Genomic DNA, 25,385 nt, shown 5'->3' on the forward strand with positions numbered 1-25,385 from the left:
TAATAATCTACACCTGTCTAGAAATGTGGGCCCAATCAGAATGTGAACAAGATCAGGACACATCACACCAGGGTATAAACAGGGCTTTGGACAGGGTGCAGTGAGTTTGATCTGCATGTGTGAAAATAGCTGCAACTCGTTCAGAACAGTCCTGACTGCTGAGTATCTCTGCTTACCGCTGCTCTATAAAGGTAGATGATTCTACGGTCATGGAGGGGGCTCAGTCCTACTGTATGTCAATGGAGATGTTAATGATTAAATCTGCTTGTTAGCTTGGAGTCCCAACCTCACACTTCACTGCAGTACTCCAGTCTTTCATATACGTTAGTGCCGGGGGTCAAAGATGCTTCTGGCAGGTGCTAATTAAAATGGTAAAAATAACCTGGGAGCCATGAGAACCCACTGCAGCTGACAGGAAGAGGTTTGCCTCCAATGATCTCAATTTGAATGATACAATACCTGCCTTTAATATACATTTACCTCAGTAGTACAAAGGAAGCCAATTTGACCTGTCAATCAGTATTTGACAGATTAAATTGCTTTTGATTTATTCACAATTTGCTAATTTTACGCTAATGACAAAAATACTGTAAGTGCTCAATGGAAGTTGAGGGTAGGTAGTTAAGTCTCCCAAATGACCCTCAGGAAAGCACGTCGATCCACAGCTGCTTGCTGAAAGTGGAAAAAGAACTTCATGCAACATGAAAAAACACGTTTATTCTGATAAACCTTCCACATAATCCTCGTCCTAGTGTAAAGAATGTTTCATGATACCTATTCATGTACATATTGACATCCGTACTGTGGTTCTTCACAGTGAAAAGATACTTTTTACAGATATGGTTGGTTACAGAGAAACCACTAGGTAAAAAATGAATTAAAATCTCCAGTTCAAAAGGGATGTTTGAGTTTTGGCAATCAAATCAGTCAAAGATCAGTATGTAAACCCCTTTTCTATGGATCTTCACAGAACTATAGTTAAACCACCTTTGAGAAATTTACAAATTAGACAGCTTTCAGGACATGGATCTCTGTTGCTGAATGAATGTGAATGTACACATTTAACTTGGTAATGTATAGGGAAACATGTTTCACAGTTGTAAAGACAAAGAAAAAGTTAACAATATAAAAACACAACATACACCATCATTTAGGTAGACCTTTACTTGACACCCAGTGTCATAACACATTATGACACGGTCATAACAACTGACATAACTTGTCATAACCTGTCATAATATGGTCATAACACTGTCAGGTGTCTTGTCCTGCTCCTGCATTCATCCCAGTCATCAGCAACAGAGCACTTGCGTAGGTGCATGTCTGACATCAACGTGTGCGCAATTACAATGATAATTTAATATGGTCAATTAAAAAACAAATATATATATATATATATATATATATATATATATAACAAGCATACTGTTGACACATAGGCTATGGTGTAATGGAATGTTTTGCCTTGTGTGGTAGGTTTGGTGGGTTTGGACACTTATGTAGGTGTCATAACCAGCCATAAAATAATGCACCTTATGTCACAACAGGTCTAAATATATGTGTCATGACGGTGTTATGACCATATTATAACAGGTTATGTCAGATGTTATGACATATTATGACATGGTTCTGACCGTGAAATAACGTGTTATGATGCTGGCTTATCAAGTGTTACCATATTTTATCTGTAGCATGTCTTGGGCTGCAAATTCAAATTCATGTATTGAGAAAACTTTAATATATATATATATTTTTTTAAAGACATGTATTTCATCCTCAATACAAATTCTTCATGATTGTCATATAGTGCAAACAAAAAGAGCAAGAAAAAAAACAACTATCCTGTGATTCCATTTGTATTTTTCTTGAAATTGTGAGAGAGTTATCCTGACTTATCTTGGATAAGTCAACAGGAGTGCCCAAGTGAATGTCTTGTTTCAAAGTCTACAGCACAGGAACATACAAATCTACATATATGTCATATCCTCAATCTCTGTTGTTGTTAAATTAAACCATATTTTAATATGTGAATGAAGAACAATTGAGCGTCCTTAAACATTGCTCATGGTTATGATGATGTTGGCAAGTGATGGCTCTATGTTCTTCAGATGGTGGCCTGAGACAGTTCAAGAGTTGTTTAGCCATTAGAAATAAAAGTTGGGTCGGATACGTCTGATAAGCTGTTGGAATAGCAGTTAACCTCATTGGCATCAATACCAATCCCTCAAAAAAGAGTGAAAAATATTTTCAATTTTTTTTCCACATAAAAAAAGTCTGTACAGTTCATATCATCAGTAGTTAAGGGTGCTTTTTTAATTCATAGTCTGAACTCATTCAGGCGTTGTTTTTGCCTTCAGCAAGACATCTGTTTTGTGAGATTGTGTCCTCTCAGATGCCCCTGCAGCACTGCCAGGGAAACCCCATGTTTACTCTCCCTAGGAGATGAAGTGTCAGAGGGGCTGTGTTATATTGTACTCTGTTACCTCTTGCCCATTTCCTTCTGTCTGAGGAACTGGATGTTGCTGCTGCTGTCTGCCAGTTCTGGGTACTGCTCCACAGGCAGCACATAGTACCCATCGTAACCTGGCACCTTCCCTGCTGCTAGGAGCTGCTGCCTCTCTCCCTCTGCCCACAGCCTCCCACCCTCTCTGCTTTCTCTCAGACACTGCTGCTCCCTCATCCAGGCCCCCGACAGGGCCCTCTGGTGGGCCTGCTCCAGCAGGCGACCCCGTTCCTTCTCCAGCACGTCAGCCGCCAGGCCGTAACGTACACTCAGGGACAACGCTACCGTGTGGATCTCCACGGTGACGCCCCGACGAGAGCGGCCGCTTACGGTCACGTTGACGCCATTCTCCAGGGCTTTCCTCCCGCTGCTCAGTCCTAGAGACAGCAGGTCACTGTCAGCCAGGCCCAGCTTCACAAAGAAGTGGCAGTCCTTCCCGTCTACGGTGTAGTGGGTTCCCTCCAGATAGATGGCGTTGTTCAGGACTTGGGCCACCTTACGGCTGTCCTCGCTGGCCAGGCCGGACACTCCCGTCACCACATGGCCCTCCTTGATGGCTAGCATCATGCCCCGGCCCACGATGGGGATCTTGGTGCCGAACCAGTACCCAGGCTTGTCCCGTTTGGCCCGGTGCTCCTTGTTGAGCAACCTCCCCTCCAGGGCCATGAAGGCCTGGTTATAGCGCTCCGCTGCATGCTGCACACCTGTGATCAGCTGGAGACAGAGCAGAGGGTCGGCCAGTCACTTGAATATTTTGTTTCAATTAATAAACATAAAAAAAACATGGAGATTTGCCTGTGTAGTCTCAGTAATCAGTAGCTCAAATATGTATTTGATACATAACTCACCTGAGCAGTCTCACAGTCCTGGCTTGCTAGTAGTTCATAAGGCGGCTCAACAAAATACATGGGGTGCCTGGGGAAGCCTGGTATGATGTTACTGAGCTGGAAACCGAACATCACCAGCCAGCTCTTCACATCTACAAAATAGGGCAAGAGTATTAATGAATTAAAACATGTCAAGATGCCATAACAACATACTTAGCTCACTTGATGGATCTTTTTCCATAAGAAAAAGCAAACTCAAATCATCCTCACCTGTCACATAGCTCTTGACGTCTATCATGTCACTGAGTGGGTTGTTGTTCTTGAACATGTACAGATTGAACGGGGATGGCTCCTTGCCAATTTTAGGTAGGAGTTTATGGTCTGGAGCAGTCCATCTGCCTGCCAGCACATCGTAGTCTCTCTGGCCAAAGTGCACCAGCTTAGTGAGGGGGTCGTAGAGCCCTCCGTGGAAGCCCACCGCCATGTTGAAGTCAGGGTTGGAGTCGTGGTACACCTCCCCGTAGGCAGTGTACTGGAGCTGCTTGACCATCTGTCCGTTGCTGCTGAACACGGCGAGCGGCGTGCCCGTGTTGTCCGAGGCGATGTAATACTCCTCCCCGCCGGTCACCTCCATGGCAAACAGATGGCCCTGCAGGTCGTAGTAGAAAGAGGTGATCTCCCCTCCAGAGTGGTTGTACACGTGGGTTATCCTGCCGGGGTAGTTGAGATCTGCGTAGAAGAACTGCAGGTGCTCTCCCTCATTGGTCTTCCTGGAGATGCGGCGGCCCAGGCCATCATAGCGGTAACGCACGCTCCACCCCCTGGGCGTACGGCTGTACGCCTGCTCCAGCAGCCCGTTGGAGTTGTAGAGGAAGACATCAGCGCCGCGCTGGCCCAGGACGCCGTCCTCATCCACGCGGTACTGCATGTCACCCAGGCGGGTGATGCGGTCGCGCAGGTCGTAGCGCAGCGGTAGCAGGCGTGCACTGTTCCCAGGGTTCAGCAGGTGCAAGTTGCCGTTCAGGTCGTAGCTGTAACGCCAGGTGGACCAGTCGTTGACTTTGACCCCGACAAGCTGGCCGTCACCATCATATTCATAGCGGTACTGTGTCGTGTTAGCATATGGCCCGATCTTCAGCTCTCTCTTGATGACCCGGCCCATGCTGTCATACTGTACCGTCATCCAGTACATGAGCGAGCGGAAGATCTCGTACTGCACCTCTTTGATGCGGCCGTGGGCGTCAAAGTGCTTGCTGAGGGTCATCACTGCCGTGGTGATTATCTGGTTGACGTCATAGTAGATAATGCCAAACTTGCCAAAGTGCTCCACCTTGCCTGAGATCTCATCGTAGCGGTAGAGGTCCACTGGCAGGGGCGTCTCGCCGATCACAGGCTTGACACTGGCCACACGGAAGCTGTTGTCGTGGTAGGTGTAATCAAAACGGGCGTTAACCATGCCCTCCTCAGAGAAGCGGTACATCTGTTTGTCCACTAGGGGGCCAACTTTACGGTAGCGGATGGTGCAGGAGAATCCCCCACTCTGCAGGTTAACCATCTTCAACACTCCGGCTGTCTCGTCGTAGCCGAACGTCACAGCTGTGCCGTCGTACAGAACCTCAGACAGCTTGGCCAGCTTGCCATACTTATAGATGACGCGTCGACCCGTGCCTAGGTAAAAGGTGGCGCGGGGTCGCCCGTCTTCGCTGAAGTCGTGGATGACTGTGGCGTTGCTCTCGGGAGGGTTGTAGATGTTGCGGATGTAGCCGATGGACACGTGGGTGGACATGGTGTGTCTGGCCATGCTGGGCATGGTGACAGAGATGATACGCCCCGAGGTGTCAAACTCAAACACATACTGCCTCTGACTCTGCTGGAGGTGCAGCACCATGGACTGGGGAGGAAGATAGAGAAAACAAAAAAAAGGTACATCCATTTGTATTCTAGACTGTACATCCACAATAACAGAGACCTTGAAAAACTTCTCACAAAAAATACTCAGGGACAGGCAAGAGTAAAAACACTGTTCCCTTGCAGCTTACAGCACGCACGCCAGGCAGACAAACAGGTAGACAGGCAGGCAGACAGACAGTCACATCCAGTAGTGTATCAGAATGCCTCACCCTGTCCAGATAGCTGAAGCTCCACACCTTGCCGTCCACAAAGGTGCGTGAGAGGATGCGTCCGAAGGTGTCGAACTCGCTCCTCTGGCTCATGCTGCCTCTCTGCAGGCCCACTAGGCGTCCGGTGGGGGAGTAGGACACGTTGACCACAGCCAGGCTGCTGCTGGGAAGCCAGGTGGCTGGACGGCCCTGCTGGTCATACATGATCCTCAGTGTGAACTTACGGTGGTCGTCATAGATCTTCTCTGTGCGAGTGTTGCGGTCAAAATCAATGGAGAGGAGGTTCCTGCCATGGGCCTGTGCAGAGTGTGAGGGAGGACATTTCATTAGTCATAGGTATAGCTAGGTCAAAAATTATTGGCACCTGACTGTACATGAAACATGAGAGGAAGACATCCTAAGCCTGTATAATCATCTGCATTCTGATAAAATCAAATGTTTTTATGGGTGAAAAACTAAATGTTCTCTCTTTTGCTCAGAGCTGGCTGTGTATCATATATAGTTAAACACAACATTACTCTACAAATCCTATATTGTAGCTCTATTTTCCTTCTCAGTGATAGAGAGGGACTTCAGTTTGACAGAGAGCAAGCTGCATTGATTAAAAAACCTCCAGAAATGGATTGACATTAGAGACTGAGCACTTTAAGTGCATTGTGTCCAGCTTACTCTCAGCTTCCTGCCATAGACGGTCACTTTGCTCTTGATGAGTTCCTTCCTCATCCTCCACTCGATAGAGTTCAGCCCGCTGTCAGTGGGCAGACTGATGTTGCGCTGACCAATGGTAGGGCTGACTGAGCCGGCTAGGATATGGGGCTCTGTGTGGAAGCTGAGGCCCATGCCATTGGCATACGATACTCTTAGAGTACCATTGTAACAGAACTGGTAGTTGTTCCGTACTTGGTCTGCAGGGGGAGCAGCAGACACAGGCACACACACACAAACAGGCACACACACAGAGGTTGGATTAGAAGTGAGAAACCGAGGGCACGTTTTATTACAGAGAAGACATTACATTTGATCTGATTGAATGCTCTGCATTAGGGGAAATGCAGTCTCTTGGGCTGGATCTGTGTACTTTTCTACCAGACAATAACAAGTATCCTCTCTCATAATGACATGACCAAAGATAAGAGGGTTTTTAGTCTTTCAGCAAAATGCAGAACATTAGCTTTTTATTCCATTTACATGCAGTAATGAGATCATGTACTACATTTGAGGAGGAAAGGTACCTGGAAGCAAAATAATCCATGGAGCTTAATGCGAAGGAAACTTCCCGAACACGTCTAACCAGACGAGAGTACTCAAAACCAGCTTTTAACGGCTTTCAAACTCAATTTATCTCCCTGAAACAGTAGAAGCAAACTTTGGAAGCCTTTATAGACAGATTTACTTTGTAGAGTCCATTTCAGTCAGAACTCTCGCATTAGATTGAAATAAAGTGTGCAGTTTAAGGTAGCCAAGTCGCTTTCCCTCTTTTATGAGCCCCCCAGGGCACACTTTCATATAAATCTCTTCAATTCTTATTCTCGCGGCTCCAGTAGTTTCCAGACGTACAGATGAGATTGCATTTATTTTCTGTCACACCCCCATGGGTCAGTAGGGAAATCTATACTCTCTCCTGCTCTTTCCTCCACACTGTTAAACAGCTGAAATAAGCTCTGGGATCAGGGGCCTTCTTGTTGGGCAGCAGCCACCTCCTATGGCGCCCACAGACACAGATGAAGATTTACTGTGTCCTAGGTAATGAATTTCCACCTTAATCGCATTTGTCATAGGACTGTAACAAGTGTCAGGTACCCTAGGGTGTTGGAGTTGGGGAGACAGAGAGAGCGAGCTGGGTAGGGGATTATAGTACTGTAGTTTAAATATGAGAAGGATCCTTTTAGGTGACATGTTTGCTACCTTGCACCACAGTGTACGATGCCTCCGCAGAGGACAGGTTGGTGATGACGGTGACATCATCATCCCTGTTGGAGCTCTCCATGTCGATGTTGATTGACTGGTCTATCTCCCGGTGCAGGCTGGTCACCACTCCCGTGGGGTAGGTGACGTTAGTCAGACGCCCCTCACTGTCATACCTGCATGGGAAGAGTAGGATGGAGCTGAGTCGAGGGGCCATGGAAGAAAAATCCTACATGTGCTGGAATGTTTGTCAAACGTGAGACCAACAGATGTCGTCTAGCACTCAGAGCAGTACCAGGGTCAGACACCAGATGGTGACAATGTGACATGACACATACTGTTGATTTGACTCCGAGTGGCCTGACGGAATCCAGACTTCTTTTTCTCTCTGACTAATGCATTACTTCCACACCAATAAATGGCTATTGCTCCTTTTCTTCACCTAATATTAATACACTACACTGTGAGCTATACCACTGAATACGTTAGGCTAATTTACAGTCACACATACACTAGTTAATTCCCACATACTCATAAAAGTTGGTCCATCCAGTCTCATCAGCCTTGGAGGCCAGCAGGCCCGTGTTCGCAGCATAGCTCATCAGCGCCACCTCCTGGTTGAGGGCAGATACGGAGCGCAGGCCACCGGCAGGGTCCAACCCCAGGGTGACCACCTGGTTCTCAGGCAACAGCACCAGCCTCAGCTGGCCAGATCCGTCTCTCCTCACCCTCAGGGTGTTGTTACAGTTATCAGCAACAGCAGCCAGCTCCATGTCCGGCCCGTAGGTGAAGTTATAGAGAGGTTCCCCGGTGATCAGACTGACTGTCTGTCTGTGGAGCCCATCTCTACTGAACACATACAGCTCCTGCTCCCGGGGTGACCCCACCTCATATAGCCCCACTGGCGTGGCCACGGGCCTGTCGCGCCGCACTGCCCGCACACGGATGTTGTTGAGGTCAGCGATGAACAGCGTGCCGTCGGGAGACACAGCGAGCGAGGTGGGGGCGTTGAGCCCGGCATCCGTGGCGTAGCCCTCGTCGCCAGAGAAGCACTGGCAGTTGACGTCGTTCTTGCAGTCGCACTCGGAGGTGGCGCCGGCCAGCAGAGAGGTCTCTCCGGAGGCGCTGACCTGCCGCACGCGGTTGATCTTCTTCTCGTCCGTCTCGGCGATGTAGAGCACACCGGTGTGGGAGATGGCGATGGCCGTGGCGCTCTCCAGGGCAGAGTGGATGGCCAGCTTGCTCAAGGAGTAGTCGATGCCCGGGACCTGGCAGTGCATGGGCCTCCCAGCGATGATGCTGACCTGGTGGTTCTCTGTGATGCGGAGGATCATGTTGTTCTCTAGCACGTACAGGGAGTTGTCTGTGGGGTTCACCGCCAGGTCTGTGGGCCACTCCAGACGCACCTGGATGAACAGTTACACAACACATGAGTAATCACAAATCCACTGGAACTCCCCAGTGCTCTTTAGATCTCCAAGTCTTCACCCAAATTTCTCTCTCTCACACACTATTCAGAAGAGAGCACAGCTAGGATAGCTTGGATAGGTGGGTATAAATACTGTCAATTGATGACAGCAAAGAGGCAGCCCTCTTATGTTGGACAGTAGTAGATATATCCCTCTAAAGAAAAGTCTCTGTAGTGGTCCATGCTTAGCGTATTTGGCCATAAGGCAGAGGGGGGGAAAATAGGACAGATGGGGATATCATTTAGACTGCAGACTCTCTTCCCACCTGGCTATTAAGAAAAACATATAGCCTCAGCACAACACAGGTTTCCTGCCCCAAAGGACGATTTTTTGTCCCCCAGTTTTTCTCCCCACCTGACTGACGTCCATGCTGGAGTCACAGCTGAGTGGACGGACCGCTGTGAGGTCATTGGTCTTGATCACGGTAGAGATGATGCCGTTTTGGTCCACCCTACGGATCATGGTGGCGTCAACAAAGTACATTAGGCCGTTCTTATCCACCGCGATCCCTGACAGACAGAAAGATGGAGACAGAGTTAGAAATCATGACATTCTGACATATCAAAACTAGTTCTACTTTACATCTGGGGCTGCTAACACAAACAGTCATAACACTGTCAAAGTTGGGCTCATCAGGCATTCTGCAGGGTTGTAACCTCATCCTGACATCAGAATGTCTCTGTGTTAGAGTGTCACCTCTGCTGTGACACCAAGTGACAGTGTTAACACTCCGCCTGGCAGTTTGGTGTCAAGAAGACCCGCTGTTTCTGTTCCAGGTCACTGCTCTGAACAAACAGATTGCAAATCACTCGTTTACATACACCCTCCTTCCTGAGGACACCACTAGATAGATACTGAGTGACAGCTAAAGACCCCAAAAGAATAGCAGGTGAACATGTGTAAAATCACACAATATGAGTGTTTCTTACAAGGGGGTATAAGTGACAGACTGTATGTAACAGTCAGATATAACTAAATAATCCTGATGGAAATTAGATGTGTGGATCTGATTTTATATGGAATGTGTGGAGCAGAGCATCCCTAAAATGAGGAAAGGCTTCAGTCACTGTCACCTCCACAGTAAGAGTTGATACACTATGCCCCTGGAACTCACCCCTAGGGCTCATGAGTGTGGCCTCCGCGGCCTTGCCCCCGTCCCCACAGCGGGCCTCGTCGAAGGGGACACACTGCTCGCCGGTCCCAGCCACCACCTGGGCATTGTCCAACAACTGCCGCCCGCCGGTCAGTGAGCGCACGCGGTAGATCTGTCGAGAGTTGGTGTCCGAGAGAAAGACCGACCCAGACAGCGGGTCCACCGCTAGGTAGTACTTGTGTGTTGGGTTGTTCCTAGGTAGATAGGAAATTAGAGAATATTCTAGATAGATAATCCCTCAAAGGACTGAGACTATAGGAATTACAAGAGAGATGACATACAGGTAACCATCACTTTTGCTAAAGCTATATGTCAGGCAATGTTACCAAGCTGGAGGATACCAAAAGTGCTTCAACAAAGTACTGAGTAAAGGGTCTGAGTACTTACAGTACCAGGTTTAGACACACCTACTCATTCAAGGGTTTGTCTTTATTTTTTACTATTTTCTAGATTGTAGAATAATAGTGAAGACATCAACACTATGGATTAACACATATGGAATCATGTCGTAACCAAAAAAGTGTTAAACAAGTAAAAATATATTATAGATATAGTAGCCACCCTTTGCCTTGATGACAGCTTTGCACATTCTTGGCATTCTCTCAACCGGTGAGGTAGTCACCTGGAATGCATTTCCAACAGTCTTGAAAAAGTTCCCACATGTGATGTGTGGGGGTGCTTTGCTGGTGACACTTTGGTGGTGACACACATAAGGCACACACCCGACCTCAACCCAGTTGAGATGGTTTGGGATGAGTTGGACCGCAGGGTGAAGAAAAAGCAGCTAACAAGTGGAACGGAGCAACCAACAAGTGCTCAGCATATTATGCTGACCACTTGTTGGCGGCTTTTTCTTCACTCTGCAGACGATGTCTGCGGCTCCTGAGTGGAAACTTTCAAAGTTCTTGAAATGTTGAAATTGTCTGGATTGACTGACCTTCATGTCTTAAAGTAATGATGGACTGTCGCTTCTCTTTGCTTATTTGAGCTGTTCTTTCCATAATATGGACTTGGTATTTTACCAAATAGGGCTATCTTCTGTATACCACTCCTACCTTGTCACAACACAACTGATTGGCTCAAAAGCATCAAGAAGGAAAGAAATTCCACAAAATAACTTTTAACAAGGCACACCTGTTAATTGAAATGCATTCCAGGTGACTACCTCATGAAGTTGGTTGAGAGTATGCAAAGAGTGTGCAAAGCTGTCATCAAGGCAAAGGGTGGCTACTTTGAAGAATTTCAAATATAAAAAAATTTGTTTAACACATGATTCCATATGTGTTATTTCATTGTTTTGATGTCTTCACTATTATTCTACATTGTAGAAAATAGTAAAAATAAAGAAAAACCCTGGAATGAGTAGGTGTCAACTTTTGTTGAAAAACATGTCATGTTTTTTTTTTTACTTTGCAAAAAATGCAGCCTTATTCTAAAATTGATTGTTTTTTTCACTCATCAATCTACACACAATACCCCATAATGACGAAGCAAAAACAGGATGAGAAATGCTAAATAAAAAAAATAAAAAATGAAATATCACATTTACATAAGTAAATTGGTCACCTCCCTGACCCAAGGCCCTTCAATCCCAATTGCTCAGTTTGGCCAAGCAGCCAGCTCTAGGGAGAGTCTTGGTGGTTCCTAACTTCTTCCATTTAAGAATGATGGAGGCCACTATATTTTTGGGGACCTTCAATGTTGCAGAAATTTGTTGGTAGCCTTCCCAAGTTCTGTGCCTCTACAATCTTTTCTCTGAGGTCTAAGGACAATTCCGTCGACCTCATGGCTTGGTTTTTGCTCTGACATGCTTCCAATGTGATGATGTATTTCAGAACCGCGGACAGCGACCGCTAGCTACCCAAGCCGGAGAATTGTTATAAAATAATAAAACAATAATAATATTAGTGTTGCACCATTGTTCTCACTTAATACAACCATATATATTTTCAGCAGCACATGTCTTGATGGACATGTGTCATCCCCGCGGCCTCCACAATAGATTAGTCCACTCAGACATGTGTCATCCCCGCGGCCTCCACAATAGATTAGTCCACTCAGACAGGTGTCTTGTACGACATCATTTTTGTTTGCTGCTGCTCGACTAAAGAAATCTCGGTTGACCAACAGCTTATCGACCAAACAATCGACCAGTCGACTAAATGGGGTCAGCCCTAGAGGACACACAAACATAACTTACCCATGCCTCAAGTCTTTATTTCTGGAGAAAAACAAAAACAAAAGAAAACAACCTTGTTAGTTTCCACCTATCATGTTACTCAACCCCTCCTCAACCCCTCTGTCCATCCGTCATGTCTGCCAACCTACCTGAGCTCCAGCACGGCTGTGGTGTTCAGAGTGGGGTAGACCCGGCGGACGAAGTTGAGGTCTCCCACATACAGGCTGCCGTCCCCCCCACAGGCCAGCGCCATGGGGGCCAGCAGCTTGTTGCCTTCAGCCAGACCACTGCAGCTGGGGCAAGAGATACTGCGCCTGCGCCCGTTCCCCATGATGCTGTTGATGACTGGAGGCTGCTGCTCTGATACAAACACGTTCTCCCCACTGCCCTTATGCAGGATCCCTGAAACAGTAGAGGCATTCCGATTCAAAACAATATCCTTTTAGATCCTAAACTTTACATCTACTCCGTGAAGAGAGCTAGGGAACAAAGACCCAGTGTCACTTTTTAATCAGCCTCTATCTTAATATTGACTTACTTATCATTTTAGACTTTAAATTCCCTGTGTACTTAAAAATAAAACAATAAAAAGTCATCCAATAATACTGTTCAAACTGTTGCTATAGAAACTGAGTGAGTGTGAAGGTGTGAGAGTCAGAGAGGTATACTATTAGTGTTTTTCATCTTATTGACTCCCTGCTTGTCACTGCCTGGGCACAGGACTATTCCATTGGTTTTCAGTGGAAACGGGGTGCTGTCAAACATGGAGGCGAAAGAACACTGTTTTAGGAGATCCTCAGTGGCACTGCATTGATATACAGATGCGACACAAGAAAAGACACGACTACTTGGATGTTGAACATTCATTCATGCATTCCAAGACGTTGTCTGGTTTCAGTGACCATTTAATGTAGCTACACCATTAAAAAAATTTTAAAAACATTTCTCAACACAAGATAACACACACGTGTAAATGATCTGTCCTGCTGTGAGTGAGGTTCGTAGCTAAAATGTTCTAAGTGCGTTTTAAAAGGCTGTAGGTCGTACCACTGGCAATGTTGAGGGCGTGGTGTTTGTCCAGGGACCAGCCCCCCAGGTTGGACGGTAGCAGCTCGTAACCCTGCAGCACCGCTGTCCTCTTCTCCCATAGGATCAGACTGGGACACGTCTCATACTCAAACCCCACTGACACTGTAGAAAAACAGAGAATAGAACTTTTCCTCCCCATCCACACTTTAGCACCACCTCAAACTAACACAGGGCGTCATCACACCACATAGCGCGTACAGTCGTTGAATGCATTAAATGTACTCTCAATGACCACAGGAATCAAATGCAATACACATATGTGTGGACAAACGCATCAGGTTTAGCCTGCTTCCACGAGAATGTTAATCAAGCGAGTGAGATTTAATGAGACGTGTGTGCGTAGGGAGAAACGTATGCAGTGTGATCACATAGTGTTTCTGTCAATGCATGGTTCACACCTACACAGCACCACACAGTATCTTACTGTGTAGGTGTCAACTTAATTAAACGCTTGTGTTGTGGCTTTCTTTTGTCAGGAAGCCACAACAGAAGTTCTGCCAGCCTGTTGCGGTAATAGATGGCACGGTCCTGTGTCTTGACAGATAGAGCTACACAGTTACATCTAACATAACCGACAAAACATAATCCAAACACTACAGAATCTCACACTGCCACTCACCAGCAGCCTGGGTCAGCCCATAGACCCTCTGCCTGTAGGCGTCCGTCTTGTCCCAGATGTAGGAGTAGGCCAGGTTAGGAGAGGCGTGGAACCACTTCTGGAAGAGGTGTCCCTCCACGGCCACCATCAGGTGCACCTTGACCAGGGAGAGGGGCACCAGGGTCTGAGTCATGGTCACCTTCAGCAGGGCGTGGTACCCCGAAGCACGAGAGCTCAGGTAGCACAGCTTCAGACCTGTACCTGGGATCTCTAGCTGCTCATGAACCACCTAAGAGGAGGAGGGAGAGAGGGAGTTAGTGGAAGAGAGAGAGAGAAGAAAGTAACAGACAAAGACAGCTAGAGGGAGGGAGAGAGAGAGAGAGAGAGAGAGTATGCTAATATATATATATTTTAAATTGTGGTTTGATACTTTATTCAGACGGTAATGACATGAGATAGGGAGACAGGCAAATACTAGAAACAGTGGCAAGGTTGGAAGCAGGGATTGATCCCTGTTCTCAGGTGGAAAGTTGTAAGCAGAGAGAGACAGAGAGAGACAGAGAGAGAGAGAGAGAGAGAGAGAGAGAGAGAGAGAGAGAGAGGAAAGTAAATAGACAAAGAGAGCCAGAGGAGAGCTACTGAATGTATGTACAGTAAGTACCTGAGTCTCAGGGATGATGTGCCTCTCTGCAGGATGGGAGCTGAAGAAGGAGGAGAGGGGTGAGGCCACCACCACGGGGTCAGGGTGGACGTAGCCACTGAGGTCACAGGCTGGGATGGTGTTCTCCTCCGTCTTCAGTACCAGCGTGTCCATGGCATAGAACTGGTTCCAGGGCAGCCACACCGTGCGCTCTTGGCTCAAGAACGGCGCTCGCTCGAAGTGCAGGGTCAGAGACGCACCCCCATTGGCCACCAGGTCAAATCTACAGAGGAACAAAGACAGGGTGATATAAGGACGTTGATCCACACGGTCCTCCATTCACTCTAAGATGTTTTTAATTCATGGGGGAACTAAGGGACATACAGTAAATCCATTAATAATACAAATGATAGTCATTGTCATATTCAAAACCCAAACGGGCACTCACGTGCCGTCCTGTCGAGTCAGGGTGTAACCATAGTGAGGGTACTTGACAAACGTCACGTTGACCCCTACCAGGGGAGTCCCGTCCGTGGTCAGGACCTGGCCTCTGATCAACGATGCCAGGCTGCAAGAGGAGGTGAAAGAAGATACAGTTGCTTCCTAACTGACTGCCAAGGCATGAAGATGATGTAGCAGCAAGTGATCCTAAAATCTCAATGTCAAAGTCAGTGGTAATTGCTTAGTGACAGAAAAATACACTTTTGGATATATTTGAAACTCTCATATATATTTAAGCAATAAGACCAGGGGGGTGTGGTATATGGTCAATATACCATGGCTAAGGGCTGTTCTTACTACAGCCCTTAGCCGTGGTATATTGACCATATACCACAAACCCCCAAGGTGCCTTATTGCAATTATAAACTGGTTAAGAACGTAATTAGAGCAGTTAAAATAAATGTTTTGTCATACCCGTGGTAAACGGTCTGATATACTACGGCTGTCAGCCAATTAGAATTCAGGGCTCGAACCACCCAGTTTACAAATGCTGATATTTATTGCATAGCTAGTTGATTCCATCCAAGGAAGTGAAATGGACAGATGGGTACACTACCTTGAGTTGAAGGGGTTGTTTCCAGGGATGATGTGGGTGCCATCCCTCCCCACCAGTAGCTTGACCCTGTCATAGAATGACCGGACTTTCAGGGATGGTGATTGACTTTGCTGGATGATCTGCAGTGGATCCCTTGCTCCCAGACACAGTGGATTGGTCAGGCACAGACTCTGAGTGCAGCAGTCGGGATCCATGCAGTCCGTCAGTCCGTCTGCAAGGGGAAATACACAGAAATATCATCTGGACGGACAGACAGACAGCGCCGCAGCTAAATAAGGATTCAACGGCATTCTTTATGTCAAATTGGTCCTCTTGTAGTTGGGCAGAACAGAACAAGGTGATTGCTCACGCAGGAGCAGAGCTGATAAAACAGTGCCACGAAGAAACGACAGTCGAAATGGAATTTAACATTCAAAGACATGGCACGCATTGTTTAGCATTCGGGGTGCCCTCTACACTGTGTCCATGTGAACCACAACGTGTGCATGATTCAAAATGTATAATCCCTTTCCATTCTTCTCCTGATTGTTTCATGAGACAGTTATAATTGAGCTCTTCATCTAACGCTCTATTTTCATTAGGACGGGTGTGTGGTGTTGTATTTTCTCCAGGTTCTCCTTTAGAAGTGGTGCTCTGCAGCCTGCTCCCCGGCACAGTGCCTGCATGTCCTCCTTTTAATCAAACCCAATAACACTGGCATCAAAGTCAAACGGGACGTAACGCACAACCCTGTGGGGGGGGGGGGGGGGGGGTCTCCTCTTTTTCATCTCTCTTTACGCGCCCGACACAAGCACGCGCGCACGCGCGTGCACTCACCCGCCTCTATTTTCCTTCCCTCCCTTTTACACCTCCCATCCGCTTCAGACCTGCCAAAACAAACACTGCCAACTACTTTCAGAGACTTTGTACACATTTTCCGTTTGATCTTTCAGGTATTATTTGGTGAAATAAAACCCAGACAGAGACAAATAGAGAGGGAGAGAGACTGATAAACACACAGACAGACATACATACACAGCGAGAGTGTTACGGATTAAGGACGCGACTTGGAAGTATGACACAACATCTCCACGGAAGAAGGAAGACGATTGGATTGACCACATCAGCCAGCCAGTTAGGCAGCCAGGCAGCCAGCCAGTCACACATTGAAACATGCACTGAGCCAGTCTGGTAATGGAGGGCTGTTCAAGTGAGCCATGTTTAAAAACCCATTGTCCTCGGAGCCCATGACCTTATTGCTCAGACGCAGACGGGGGAGATGAAAGATTAAAGGCTTCCAGGGGCTGCATTAAGACACCTGTTCAATCACCACCCGTTTCCTTGGCGACAGGCATCCTCAATTGCATGACATGCCACAGAGAAAGCGATCTTTAAAATTGACACAGCTCTGGCCTCTGCAAACTACTTAGCCGTTAATCAAGGAAAAATACATCTGGGTATCATTTTCATGTTAGATAACCCTGCCCTGACATGCTGACTGAGGCTGACTGGCTGACTGCTCAGAGCTGCTGCTTGCCCTGTGAAAAGCATCTATTGCCGAGGCCTCTTTGATCCTCTCACAAATGGTCACAGGAGGGGGTCACTCCATCTCCCACCAGGGAGGGAGGGAGAGGAAATAATATGGGCATCCATCTCAGCAAACTCTAGGTCACTGATCCCCACATGCTCTTAGGAGGAGGAGGAGGAGGCATTGATTCAACCAGCCTCTCCTCTCTCCCCAGCCCTCTCAGTACTCGCTCACACCGACAGAAGGATGCCATAATGGGGCCATTCAGACCTGATAGCACTAGCCCCGCAATCACACCTCTTTGATCCGCTAAAAACACTCACTGAGAGGAAACCTCTCAGAGAAACCTGGGCAGGCGTCTGTCTGGCTGTCTGGCTGACTGCTGCTCATCAGGGAGAATCAAGTAATTGTCACGCCTGAGAGACACTGCTATTATTAGGAAATAAACTGACTCAAAATCTAGACCAAATCAACAGTACAGTTGCACAAATACTGTAACTCCGCCACAGCTGGTTCAAAATCAGGGTATAATTTTTCATAGGCAAATCTACAAAGCGTCAGCCTGCCTTCCTGTGCTGCGATCCTTCACCTCTTCAACACACTCACCTCCTTCGTTGTCCTTGTTGTCAGCACAGGAGATCTCCATGGCAACGCTGCAGCCAGGTCCTCTCCAGCCAGTGTGGCATTCACAGTGCCAGTTGTTCTGTCCCAGGGTGCATTGGCCGTTCCCGTTACAGAGGCCCGGGCACCCGTCTGAGAGAGAGAGGGAGGAGGGAAATAGAGGAAGAGTGGACAGGGACCAGAGGAGAGGACCGATCAATAATAGTGACATAGTAACTTGTGCCAGCTAAGGGAGAGCAGCACACCAACTTTATATATTTAGTCTCTGTCTACCATTGCATCACACAACAAAGGCATAAAAAAAAAACGATTGATTACATGGCAAGGGGATTGCATCTCATCACAACTATTCTCTTCTTGTGGATGTGGGTTTCATACAGCTACAATATATACCCTAGAGGCAAAAGGGAGGATTTTGGCATGCGGTAAATTGTTTTGTTCAATATCCATTCATAGCTAAAAGTATTCAATAAAAGAAAGTACACAAGTTCACAGCCAATTCATTTGCAGTGGTTGATTTGCCTCTGGAGGCTGGCTGGGTTGTAATGCTGCCTCATGAGAGAATTTGATTAGGCAAAACTGATGAGATTACAAGCCACCTAGACTTTGAAAACAGGGAGGGAGAACAACAGGAGAAATGCTACACATCATTGATGACTGCAGTCCCCCTCAGCAGATGTACTATTCTCCCAGGCTAGGTTAATGAAGAGGACATGATGAATGCTGCTGGGACATCTGTCTCAGTGGTGTAGTACAGTCTGTACAGGAGACCAGATGTATGGGACCAGGCAGTCGGAGGTATTGGACTGTAAACTCGCCGATGGTGTACCCACGAATTACCATCACCAAAAGGTCAAAAGAGCAAACCTCACTGAAAAACAAATATATATATGAAGAAGTGATAAATATGAATCCATAAACTGCATTTAGAAAATCAGACACTTTCGTCAAATTAGGAAACGTCAAGATTAACATTAAGACTCCCCCCCGAACAGACTAAAATCTCATTAAACCGTATTAACCTTTCATTTAAGCCAGCCTCCTAACAACATGTCCGCCGTCCTGTCCCGATGTGGAGCAGTACAGTCATTAGTATTCTCCCAGCAGGGATGAGCATGCAGCTTCACTGGTCCAACTCATCTATTAGTATTCTACCTACTGCTGGGCAGATGCAGCTAGAAGGCCAAGGCCATTAATATTCCCATGGAGGGAGCGGACTGCTGCAGCAGAAATAGCTGCCGATCGGTCTCCATTGAGCCCACTTAACATGGAGTAGCAACGCTAACGTACACTTCCAGCTAACTGTGTGTCTACAACAAGACGATAGACAAATAGACGGACTGACAGGCCGACAGTCGCAAAGGAACACACTTGACACACAATAGTCCTATGCTTAACAAAGCACAAGAGAGAAATCAAGGCAATGGATACAAATGTTAAGTCTATGAGGAAGGGGTTCATCTGTAGTGGACAGACTAGTTAAACATACAAATGGTACCATCTGACCATCTGGGTTAACCAATATTAGGAAGTGGTAGAAAGGGTGCACTAGCTGAATATCCCAATATGAGGGACCAATAGGGATTGGGGATACTAGCAAATGGGAGTTTGCATCACTCTACTGGAACTCTAAAACACCAGCTACCACTAAGACATTGAGTACAAACACTACTCAACACTTCACAATACTAAAGGAACCCTCTTACATCCCTCTTCTACACAAGAGAGTGGTCTGTTTGAGGCGTGGGGAACTAACGCACACATCAGATCACCTCTTGTCCAAATACAATACCTTGTTCCAAGCTTTCCCAAAAGTCTGCTAGAAACCAAAATAGGCAGGTTTGATACGTTACTCGTGTGTGGAGGACAAAGTGGGATTCTTAACATGGCGTGGTTCATCACAGGTAAATAGGAGAGATAAATCTCCTTCAAACTCAACTGTCCAACACTAAGAGAGAGACGCATAATGAACAGAGAATGGGAGCTAGCACAACTCTAACAACACAGCCCACAGTGGAGCCCCAGGGAGGTGTTTTTCTCATCAGATGGGAGGAAGATAAAGAGAGGAAAATAGGAAAATAAAGCCCTCTGGCACTCAAGAGCACTCTGGGGGAGAATGAGGGGGCAGAGTGGCTGTCCCTCTCTGTTGGCTCCCAGGGAGGCTGAGTGGGTCTTAAGGCTTCCACATGCTTCGGTTCGGCTGGCACCTAGCCGAACTAGGCTAGGCAAATCAAATGAGTGTGCTGGCATACTCCCTTAAAAGACGTTCGCTTGAAAAACAAGAAAAAAGCTGCAATAGTACTGTTTGTCCATCTTGAGAAGCCGTAGCCAGTATACACGTCCTCAAAATAGTCTGAATTAATCTAAGATAACTCAAGAAATCTGTCATTCATTTTGATGTTCTTGTTGATTAACTCTTAGTCCCGGTATTTAACATCTAACTAAGATGTCTGGTGCAGTATTTCTCAAGTGAAAGAATGTGCATGAAAAATAATAATCTATCATAGAATGACAATAAACCCTTCATTGAAGAATCCCTACTGTTGACCAATGACTGACGAAGGGGCGTAGACTACAGCTACCAAAATTGGACTTGCCTTGAGCCCAAAAAAAGTGCGCACGAAGCAGGAAAAACCCTTGACGAAGACCAAAAAGAACAAAAACGTCACAAAAATGCACAATCTGTTCCGAACTGTTTTGGATGGAAAGCATGCAGACGCCTTAAGGGAGCACCAAGAGGCCTGCTGCCCAGCCTTCTCCACCGGAGAGTGGGTGACTAGGCTGGAGGGGCGAGGCTGCAAATAGATGTGGCTGAGTACTTTGGTCATGGATGAAACATTTGCACTGTAGTGGAGAAACCATTCCAAATGAATGGGAGAGCTTCTTAATGACATGAAGGAGCAGAGCAGGAAAGGAGGGCACTCATCAGCATTGGTGGAAGTATCTTCTGCTGAGTGCTATACTTCAGCAATAAGGCCAGAGGGGGGTTGTGGTATACGGCCAATATACCACTGCTAAGGGCTGTTCTCAAGCACGAAACAACGTAGCATTCAGGGCTCGAACCACCCAGTTTAGAATGCTCTTTATATAATCATAGAAAGAGACACATTGGACATGGCTACAGGAAGATGTTTTGTGTTAGGGGTGCTGTCGAGGGGGTAGGGTTTGGTGCTGAGGAGTATTTTTCTCCGCTCTGCTGACAAGTATTTTTCCCCGCTCATACAGAATTAATAAAGGCCGAGTTCACTAATAAAAAAATGATAACAGAAAAAAGTATATATATATATGCTTTTATTTCCCGCGGCTATGGACTGACAATACCTCCTCATAATCCAACCAGGGTATATGGTTAAGACAGCATAAAGGATGCATCTTTTAAACATGTGGGGGTAGTGACAGTTCCACTCCTTGGCTGAGAGTTAGTATGGTGGGAAGATAGACGCATGATACCGCTGTGTGTGTTAGCGTGCCAGGGTGTTGGCTGATTGGCTGGCTGGCTGGCCGGATGCATACCGATGGTGCAGTGCTCTCCGTTCCAGCCCTGTTGGCACTGACACTTCCCATCCCGGCATGTCCCGTGCTTCACACACAGCGGGTTGCAGACACGCTGGTCACACCCGGCGCCTGTCCAGCCCTCCTCACAGCGACACACACCGCCGACACACAGGCCGTGGGCGCCACAGTCCGACGAGCACACCTCTGTGGAGAAACACACATGTAGGCACATGAGCACATTAACAGGAGAGGAAAGCAATACAGTAGACGGACACAGGGAAATGGATGGGTTTCACAGAGGAGGTAGTCACAAAGAGATGTGGCGATGGCGTGTGTTGAGTGTCTTTCTGAGTTGTAGAGACTAGTGGGAGAAGTAGTATAATATATGCCATTTAGCAGACGTTCTATCCAAAGCAACAGACATGCATGCGTGGTCCCGGGTGTTGAACCCACCATCTTGGCATTGCAAGCACCATGCGCTTACCAACTGAGCTTACAGAGGGGAAGGTGTGTGTGGTATTACCTACCCATGGAGCAGTCTGGTCCCATCCAGTTTGGGTCGCAGCTACAGATGCCTGTGTCGGGTATGAAGGCACCGTGTCCGTGGCACTGGTCTGGGCACTGGGCCCTGGGATGCTCACAGAGCGGGCCGGCCCAGCCTGGCTTACAGTGGCACTGCCCACTCACACAGGTACCATGGTCAGAGCAGCCTGGGTCAAGACAGTCCACTGATACACAGATAGAGAGAAACAGAGGCATGCCGTCAATGCACCTAACAAAAACGTAGTAGCAGTAGTAGTGAATAGTGAATATACTTAAAGTAGGGAATATTCTGAAAGAGAGGAGGCAAAATGGCCATTTCTGATGTATTCTCAGTCCCTCCGTATAACTAGAACTCTCTCTACTCTGCCATCACACATCTCGCTTCTCTACTTACCCTACTTTTGGCTCCAACTCCACTTCATCCCAGATGAGCAGAAAACCCATCAGAACATAAGTGAATGAATCAGCTCCAGGGCAATTATTTAAAAGCGGGATCAATAGAAGAGATTCCATTCCCGTAATAACGTTTCTGATGTACTGTGGGGGTCTGAAATGATTGACGACCGTGACAAAGTTGAGCAAAGAATGACCGTGTAAAATAAATCATTTAAATACTGAGCTATATTGTATGCAAAGGATATTATATTATTTTTTATACGAACAGAACTGCTCAGAGAAAGAGGTTTTTGTTGAACAACTCATTTAAAAACAATTCTCAAAAAGGTAGGGGGTCAAAATGATTGACACCCCTGTTTTCAACACTTCAGGTGGTGAGGATAAAAGAGTCTTCTTCTAAAATGTTTCATGAGATTGGAGAACACACTGGGAGGGACCCTTGACCGTTCCTCCATACAGAATCCTTCTAGATCACCGATATCCTTCGAACTGCCCTGTTCAATTCAAACAGCAGGTTTTTAATGGGTTTCAAGTCCGCCAATTAACCATTTATTTTTTTGAAGGTTTTGGGCTAAAATATCCTGGTACATGAAGTTCATGATGCCGTTGACCTTAATAAGAGCCCCCAAAGACCAGCGGCAGCAAAATAGCCCCATAACATCAAATATTATTTTCTGATCATGCGTTCTCGTCTTGACGCCAAACCCACCACTGGTGTGCATGGCCAAAGAGCTCATGGATTAGAACTGGAGTTTTGGTCTGATGACATGATACAAAAAGCTATTGTATTGTATTTTAACTATATATTTTATACAGACAATACTTGCTCATCATTATCAAGGGTGTCAATCATTTCAGACCCCACTGTGTACACTGAGTGCACAAAACATTAGGAACACCTTCCTAATCTTGAGTTGCATCCCCTTTGCCCTCAGAACAGCCTCAATTTGTCAGAGCATGTACTCTACAAGGTGTCAAAAGCGTTCCACAGGGATGCTGGCCCATTTTTGACCCAAATGCTTTCCACAGTTGGGTCAAGTTGGCTGAATGTCCTTTGGATGGTGGACCATTATTGATACACACAGGAAACCCAGCAGTGTTGCCGTTCTTGACACACTCAAACCGGTGCGCCAGGAACCTAGTGATACCCCGTTCAAAGGCACTTAAATATTTAGTCTTGTCCATTCACCCTCTGAATGGCACACATACACAATCCATGTCTCAATTTTTAATTTTTTTATTTTACCTTTATTTAACTAGGCATGTCAGTTAAGAACAAATTCTTATTTTCAATGACGGCCTAGGAACAGTGGGTTAACTGCCTGTTCAGGGGCAGAACGTCAGATTTGTAACTTGTCAGCTCGGGGATTTGAACTTGCAACCTTCCGGTTGCACCGCTCTAACCACTAGGCTACCCTGCCACCCCAATTGTCTCAAAGCTTAAAAATCCTTCTTCAACCTGTCTCCCCCCCTTCATCTACACGGATTGAAATGGATTTAACAAGTGACATCATTAAGGGATCATATCTTTCACCTGGATTCTCCTGGTCAGTCTGTCACAGAATGAGCAAGTGTTCCTAATGTTTTGTCCACTCAGTGTATATCACTGCCGTCGCATACTTTTTGAAACGTAATATGGCACAACATTGTGAATCTCCCTGAAGGCAGGTGTGTGTGCGTGTGTTTGTCTGAGAGTGGGCGTGAACAAGTGTGCGCGTGATCTACAGCGCTGTACACCCTACCTTCCTCGCAGGTGTCGCCGCGGTAACCTGCAGAGCACGTGCAGGAGCCCTCGGAGCAGGTGCCACGGCCGTTACAAACTGGGTCAATACACTGGCCCACTGGGACGTCACACTCTGAACCCTTCCATCCGCTGTAGCAGATACACGAGCCCTTGTCATACTGGCCATTGCCACTGCACAGGACCGGGCAGGCAGCTAGACAACGTGGGAGGAATGAGATACAGCAAGGGTGAAAGACATGGGCTTTAGGTCCTATTTGAGTAGGTCCTGAGTAGGTCCTATTTGAGTCATGCTCCATTTTATTTCAGTAGATAATCACTTATGTTGAGATTGGACTCAAACAAGTCATGGTGGCTCTTGTTACGAGGATCAAGGTAGGGGTAAAATATTCCACAATATACATTTGAGTGATGCTTCATTTGAATATATCAGTATCACATACGTTGAGACGTATGTCTCAAAACGATAATGATTTTCAAGATAGGGGTGAAATATACCTACAGAATACACAACTTGACAGCCGAGCGCACTGATACCAAAGTACATACCTTTGGCACAATCCATGCCATGGAATCCTGGAAAGCAGTGGCACACGCCCGACATACACTCTCCGTTTCCATGGCAATTCTGCGGGCATTCTTGCACTGAATCTATGATCGAACAGAAATCATTGAAAACAGACAAGTAATTACAACCAAAATATGAGATCTGATATGATACAGGATGCGATTGTTCCCACTCCTCTCACCTCCCTCTGTTGGATCCCTCACCTGTTTTGATTAGGCAGACCTCCTCCCTCATCACCTCTTCCCTCCTTACCGTTCATAATTAGATGCGTCTAAATAATTAACAGTCATTAACGTTTCACCGGAGGCCGAACCTGCTACTCTTTCTATAGCTAATATAATAGTCTGTGCCAATAAGAGTTGAATGCAGAACGTCAAAGGTTTGATGGAAGAATACAATGAAGCACTAGAATGGTGTGAACACATTGACATTACTCGAAAAAAGGGGGCAGCTCCTGGGGGGGCATGTCAACATATACTCTATACAGCTTTATGCAAAGACTACAGCTCAGCATTAAGAGGACAGGTGAAGACAGATGAGCTTTTGCGATTCGGGTAATTTTTATTAAAATAATTCTCTGTAAATATCCGTTAGCAGACCATTCAAAAACACCTCTGTGGTGTGACGTCTTAACACATTATTCAAACGATTCAGCATACCAACACTCTTTTTTAGCACACCCCAAATGTCCTCAAACAACCCTCCCTCCTCCTCCACCCCTCCCCCCCTGCCACAAGTGAAAACCTCCCCCCATTACAACATTACTCATCCCCACTGCTCAGTTAAGTACAATTACTGTAATATAATTGCCTCAATCACTCAGTGTCCCTACGGCAGTATGCCAGTGGCAGAGGATACTCCACCACTGTATGTTGCTGCCACTGTTGGATGTCCTGTGTGCCTCCCCACGGAGGATTAGAGGGTCATGGAAGCATATAAGGCAAATGAATAATGAGCAGATGTGTATTCATGTA

General features: G+C 46.5%; 1 protein-coding gene across 2 annotated transcripts in view; it reads right to left on the bottom strand.

The window, feature by feature from the left end:
* Positions 1 to 697: 697 nt before the first annotated feature.
* Positions 698 to 25,385, bottom strand: part of LOC109893019 (teneurin-2) — a 74,196-nt gene continuing 49,508 nt past the window's right edge. For both annotated transcript variants that reach the window (XM_031826989.1, XM_031826987.1), the window contains 21 exons: positions 24,393 to 24,494; positions 23,845 to 24,039; positions 21,691 to 21,891; positions 21,182 to 21,367; positions 17,654 to 17,800; positions 15,541 to 15,751; positions 14,932 to 15,051; positions 14,505 to 14,766; positions 13,865 to 14,132; positions 13,204 to 13,347; positions 12,306 to 12,558; positions 12,178 to 12,198; positions 9,939 to 10,171; positions 9,179 to 9,333; positions 7,887 to 8,761; positions 7,356 to 7,531; positions 6,120 to 6,355; positions 5,451 to 5,747; positions 3,601 to 5,221; positions 3,352 to 3,482; positions 698 to 3,217 (listed from right to left, as the gene is read on the bottom strand). In XM_031826989.1, coding sequence (XP_031682849.1) covers positions 2,480 to 3,217; positions 3,352 to 3,482; positions 3,601 to 5,221; positions 5,451 to 5,747; positions 6,120 to 6,355; positions 7,356 to 7,531; positions 7,887 to 8,761; positions 9,179 to 9,333; positions 9,939 to 10,171; positions 12,178 to 12,198; positions 12,306 to 12,558; positions 13,204 to 13,347; positions 13,865 to 14,132; positions 14,505 to 14,766; positions 14,932 to 15,051; positions 15,541 to 15,751; positions 17,654 to 17,800; positions 21,182 to 21,367; positions 21,691 to 21,891; positions 23,845 to 24,039; positions 24,393 to 24,494 — 6,572 coding nt within the window. In that variant the 3' untranslated portion in view covers positions 698 to 2,479. The remainder of the gene's footprint in view (positions 3,218 to 3,351; positions 3,483 to 3,600; positions 5,222 to 5,450; positions 5,748 to 6,119; positions 6,356 to 7,355; positions 7,532 to 7,886; positions 8,762 to 9,178; positions 9,334 to 9,938; positions 10,172 to 12,177; positions 12,199 to 12,305; positions 12,559 to 13,203; positions 13,348 to 13,864; positions 14,133 to 14,504; positions 14,767 to 14,931; positions 15,052 to 15,540; positions 15,752 to 17,653; positions 17,801 to 21,181; positions 21,368 to 21,690; positions 21,892 to 23,844; positions 24,040 to 24,392; positions 24,495 to 25,385) is intronic.

This window comes from Oncorhynchus kisutch, linkage group LG6 (genome assembly GCF_002021735.2).
Source record: "Oncorhynchus kisutch isolate 150728-3 linkage group LG6, Okis_V2, whole genome shotgun sequence".
NCBI classification, from domain to species: domain Eukaryota; kingdom Metazoa; phylum Chordata; class Actinopteri; order Salmoniformes; family Salmonidae; genus Oncorhynchus; species Oncorhynchus kisutch.